The sequence below is a fragment of the Carassius auratus genome, unplaced genomic scaffold (genome assembly GCF_003368295.1).
Source record: "Carassius auratus strain Wakin unplaced genomic scaffold, ASM336829v1 scaf_tig00033121, whole genome shotgun sequence".
NCBI lineage: Eukaryota > Metazoa > Chordata > Actinopteri > Cypriniformes > Cyprinidae > Carassius > Carassius auratus.
The window spans coordinates 1-4,686 of NW_020526051.1; the positions used below are offsets into that span (position 1 = coordinate 1).

The window sequence follows — 4,686 nt, forward strand, 5'->3', positions numbered from 1 at the left end:
AGGCCAAATTAACAAGCCATCAACACTTCCCTTCAACCCAGGATGTCCAGTCTCTTCATCAGCTCCTTGAGAAGACTGCACATACTGCTTTTCATAAACTACAAGAGACGGCATCTCCTCAAAACTATGCAGAACTGGCCAAAGCAACTCTCACCAGAATCATTGTTTTCAACCGCAGACGTGCAGGAGAGGTCTCTAAAAATGCCACTGAAGGCCTTCAATGAAAGGGACGGCACTTCTCTCCATGAAGATGTAGCGATGGGCCTGAGCAAGTTTGAGCAGAAACTCTGCAGCCATTTCAGTCGAGTTGAGATCAGGGGGAAGAGGGGAAGAAAGGTTGCGGTTCTTCTCTCTCCTGATATGGTCAATGCCCTGATGCTGCTGGTCAGCAGGAGAGGTACATGTGGAGTGCTAGACACTAATACTTTCTTGTTTGCTCGGCCAAACTGCCAGAGTTACTACAGAGGCCAGGACTCTCTGAGGGTATATGCAAGGGAATGTGGAGCTCAAAATCCAGAATTTCTCAGATCCACTCATCTTCGCAAGCACGTGGCTACGCTCTCTTCAAATCCTAAACCTGAAAAACAACGAGTTAGATCAGGTTGCTGATTTCTTAGGGCATGACATCCGTGTCCACCGTGACTATTACAGACTGCCAGAAGCCACTACTCAGCTTGCTAAAATATCAAAGCTACTGTTAGCCATGGAAAAGGGCTGCCTTCCTAATCTTCAAGGCAAATCACTTGATGACATTGAGATTGAAGGTACGTCCATCCTAGCATGTTTAGCACAGCGGGTCTTTTAAACTCACAGGGAGGTTTAAGAAAACTCATCTCTGAAATATGTCTTGTGTTCGTTGTAGTGTCATTAGGAATGGTTTATAAATGGTGTGTGATTGTGTTATTTCACTTCTGAATGCAGATGTCTTTCATGTTCTGAGTTTTATTTTCATTGAAGATGAGATCAACATGACGGATTCTGATGACAGTGATCCTGAAGAAAGTGAATCTGATGATGAGGCTCTTGCTGGAGCTGCGGGAAACTCCAGTAATGCTGGTATGTGTCAGCTAAGTGTTTTTTATTTTTAAATCATCAAAGTCAAAAATTATATTGGGTAACACTTTATTTTAGGGTCTCTAAACTACAGTGGTTTGAAAGTGTTGGCCCCCTTCCTGATTTCTTATTTTTTTGCATGTTTGTCACACTAATGTTTCAGATTATCAAACAAATTTAAAAGTAAACACATGCAGTTTTTAAATGAAGGTTTTTATTATTAAGGGAAAACAAAATCCAAAACTACATGACCCTTTGTTCAGAAGTGCCCCCCCCCACCTTTGAAACTGGTTTATCACACCTGAGTTCAGTTTCTCTAGCCACACTCAGACCTGATTACTGCCACACCTCTTCACAGTTAAGAAATCTCTTAAATAGGACCTGCCTGATAAAAAGTGAAGTAGACCAAAAGATCCTCAAAAAACTAGACATCATGTCAACATTCAAAAATATGCAGACACAAATGATAAAGAAAGTAATTGAGGTCTATCAATCTGGAAAAGGTTATAAAGTTTTGAGACTCCAATGAACCACAGTGAGAGCCATTTTTCACAAACTAAAAAAAGTTTATTTGATTAGTGTGTTTTTACGATACAAATCATTGCAAAGCAACTTTACATAAAATTAAGTTTCTACACTATTTAGTAGTAGCTTATAAGTGGTGACTGTCAGTTTATGTGCATATGACAGGAATCAGACATAATCAACCAGACAATGAACACTCTTAACAGCAATTATAATGTGATTGCATAGTAAGTAGCAATATTTGCTAGTTATGTATGTTGTTTCAGTATTAGCATCATCTGAGTTCCTCTGAGGGATCAGCATCATCTCTTCTCAGGTGTTCTGGATCCAGACTGGAGCTTGTGTAAATCCTAGTTACCACAAATATTGTAATTTTAACAAGTGCAGTTTCTGTGCTATGGTGGGGCCTGAAACCTGACTGAAATTCTTCATACAGATCCTTTTTGTTTTGCAGAAAGAACAGAGCAGACACAACATTTTCAAAAATTTTAGACATAAATGGAAAATTTGAAATAGGCCTATAATTTGCCAGTTCACTAGGATCTAGTTTTGGTTTCTTAATAAGAGGCTTAATAACGACGAGTTAATGATATTGAGAAGCGGTTCTTCGGCTACAGGTAACAGCTCTTTCAGTAATTTAGTGGGTACAGGATCTAATAAACATGTTGTTGGTTTAGATGCAGTGATAAGTTTATTTAGTTCTTCCTGTCCTATATTTGTAAAGCACTGCAGTTTATTTTTTGGTGCGATGGATGAAACTGAAGTGTTAGAAGCTGTGGAATCTACATTCGCTATTGTATTTCCAATGTTATCTATTTTATTAGTAGAGAAATTTATAAAGTCATTACTAATAAAGTTGATGGAATATTTGAATCCGGTGGCGTCTGGTTATTTGTTCATCTAGCCACTGTGCTAAATTTGTGGAACATTGGAGAAACTTCCCAGGAGTGGCTGGCCGACCAAAATTACCCAAAGAGCACAGCAATGACTCAACCATGAGGTCACAAAAGACCCCACAACAACATCCATAGAACTGCAGGCCTCATTTGCCTCAGTTAAGGTCAGTGTTCATGACTCCACCATAAGAAAGAGACTGGGGAAAAATGAAGACTAAAGTCTCGTCTCAGTTTTGCCAGAAAAAATATTGATGATCCCCAAGACTTTGGGGAAAATACTCTGTGGACTGACGAGACAAAAGTTGAACTTTTTGGAAGTTGTGTGTCTCGTAATATCTGGTGTAAAAGTAACACCGCATTTCAGAAAAGAACATCATGCCAACAGTAAAATATGGTGGTGGTAGTGTGATGGTCTGCTTCTGGACCTGGAAAACTTTCTGTGATAAATGGAGAAATCTGCTGTTTACCAAAAAATCCTGAAGGAGAATATCTGGCCATCTGTTGTGACCTCAAGCTCAAGCAAACTTGGGTTCTGCAGCAGGATAATGATCCAAAACACACCAGCAAGTCCACCTCTGAATGGCTGAAGAAAAACAAAATGAAGACTTTGGAGTGGCCTGGTCAAAGTCCTGACCTGAATCCTATTGAGATGCTGTGGCGTGACCTTAAAAAGTTTTCCATGCTTGAAAAACCCTCCAATGTGGCTGAATTACAATTCTGCTTAGATGAGTGGACCAAAATTCATCCACAGCGCTGTAACAGACTTTACATTTAATTGGAAGTTATCACAAACACTTGATTGCAGTTGTTGCTGCTAAGGGTAGCCAAACCGATTATTAGGTGTAGGGGCAAACATTTTTCACACAGGGCAATGTAGTTTTGGTTTTTGTTATCCCTTAATAATAAAAACCTTAATTTAAAAACTGCATGTTGTGTTCATTGGTTTTCTTTGACTAATATTTACATTTGTTCGATGATCCGAAACATTAAAGTGTGATAAACATGCAAAAAAATAAGGAACCAACACTTTTTCACACCGCTGTAGTTTCTTATTAGTGTGCGTAGTAGTAGTGGTGGTGGTAGTAGTAGTAAGCACTTATTAATAACTTATTTTACATGACCTTATTCTACATCCCTAATCCTACCCAATACCTTAATGTAACAACTATCTTATTTACTTTTAATAAGCAGAAAATTAGGAATTTGAGGGAAAAGTTGTAGTTAATAGTAAGTGTTCCCTATTATAAAGTGTTACCTTGTATTATATTAGTCCAGCATTTATAACAGAATATTACTAAAATTAAGGATGCATCAGTTTTGTATTAGTATCTGGCTATACCTATATGTTGATACTTAGTCTTTAGGCAAAAAACTGATAAATGGCTGTTTCAAAAATAAATGTTTTAAAAGGCCAATTCCTTTAGTGTGTGTGTGTATATATATATATATATATATATATATATATATATATATATATATATATATATATATATATATATATATATATATATATATATATATATATATATTATTATTTTTTTTTTAATGACTGATTGTCTGCAGGTGTTCAGAAGATGCCCATTGAGAGCACCACTGAACTTCCTGAAGGTACCAGAGGTTTAGATTGCAATGGCACCATCAATGTAAGCACATGAGCTTTTATAGAGTTGGAACTCACTAAAGTATGTATTCTTCTGTACAGAGAGTGAGAGTGAGGCAGAAACTGAAAACCCACGGAGAGGGCAGAAAGTGTCCTGGTCAAATGCTGAAGTTACAGCTTTAATCAAACATTTTAAGGGCCACATAGCTAAAGGAAAACTGGCCACACTGACTGAATGCCAGCAGTGTAAAACTGCTGAGGATCCTGTTTTGATGAGACGCAGTGCACAGAACATAAGGGATTTTGTAAGAAATCGAGGAATTAGCTTAAAAAGGAAAACCCAAAGCAAGTGATGTTACAGTACATTTTGTGTGTTCTTGATGCCATTCAGTTGACATTAGCACTTTGGTTGTTGTTTTTATTTCCCATAGTGCAATACTGTTATGGCAGCAGTTCATACGAATATCTCCTTGTAGAAATCGAGGTTGACTGTTAGTTTGTCAAAAATTACAAAATTGTGTCAATTTCTCATTGATTTTTGGATGACCTGTCCCTTAAAGAGTATTTCACTTCCAGAATGAAAACTGTCATCATGTACTCACCCTCCACTTG

General features: G+C 37.6%; 1 protein-coding gene across 1 annotated transcript; it reads left to right on the plus strand.

Annotated features, from left to right (window-relative positions):
* Positions 1 to 222: 222 nt before the first annotated feature.
* Positions 223 to 4,686, plus strand: LOC113081109 (uncharacterized). The gene is made up of 4 exons (XM_026253148.1): positions 223 to 764; positions 958 to 1,056; positions 4,038 to 4,082; positions 4,177 to 4,686. Exons 1-4 carry the CDS (start codon positions 488 to 490, stop codon positions 4,425 to 4,427), a joined length of 672 nt encoding a protein of 223 aa, XP_026108933.1. The 5' UTR covers positions 223 to 487; the 3' UTR covers positions 4,428 to 4,686.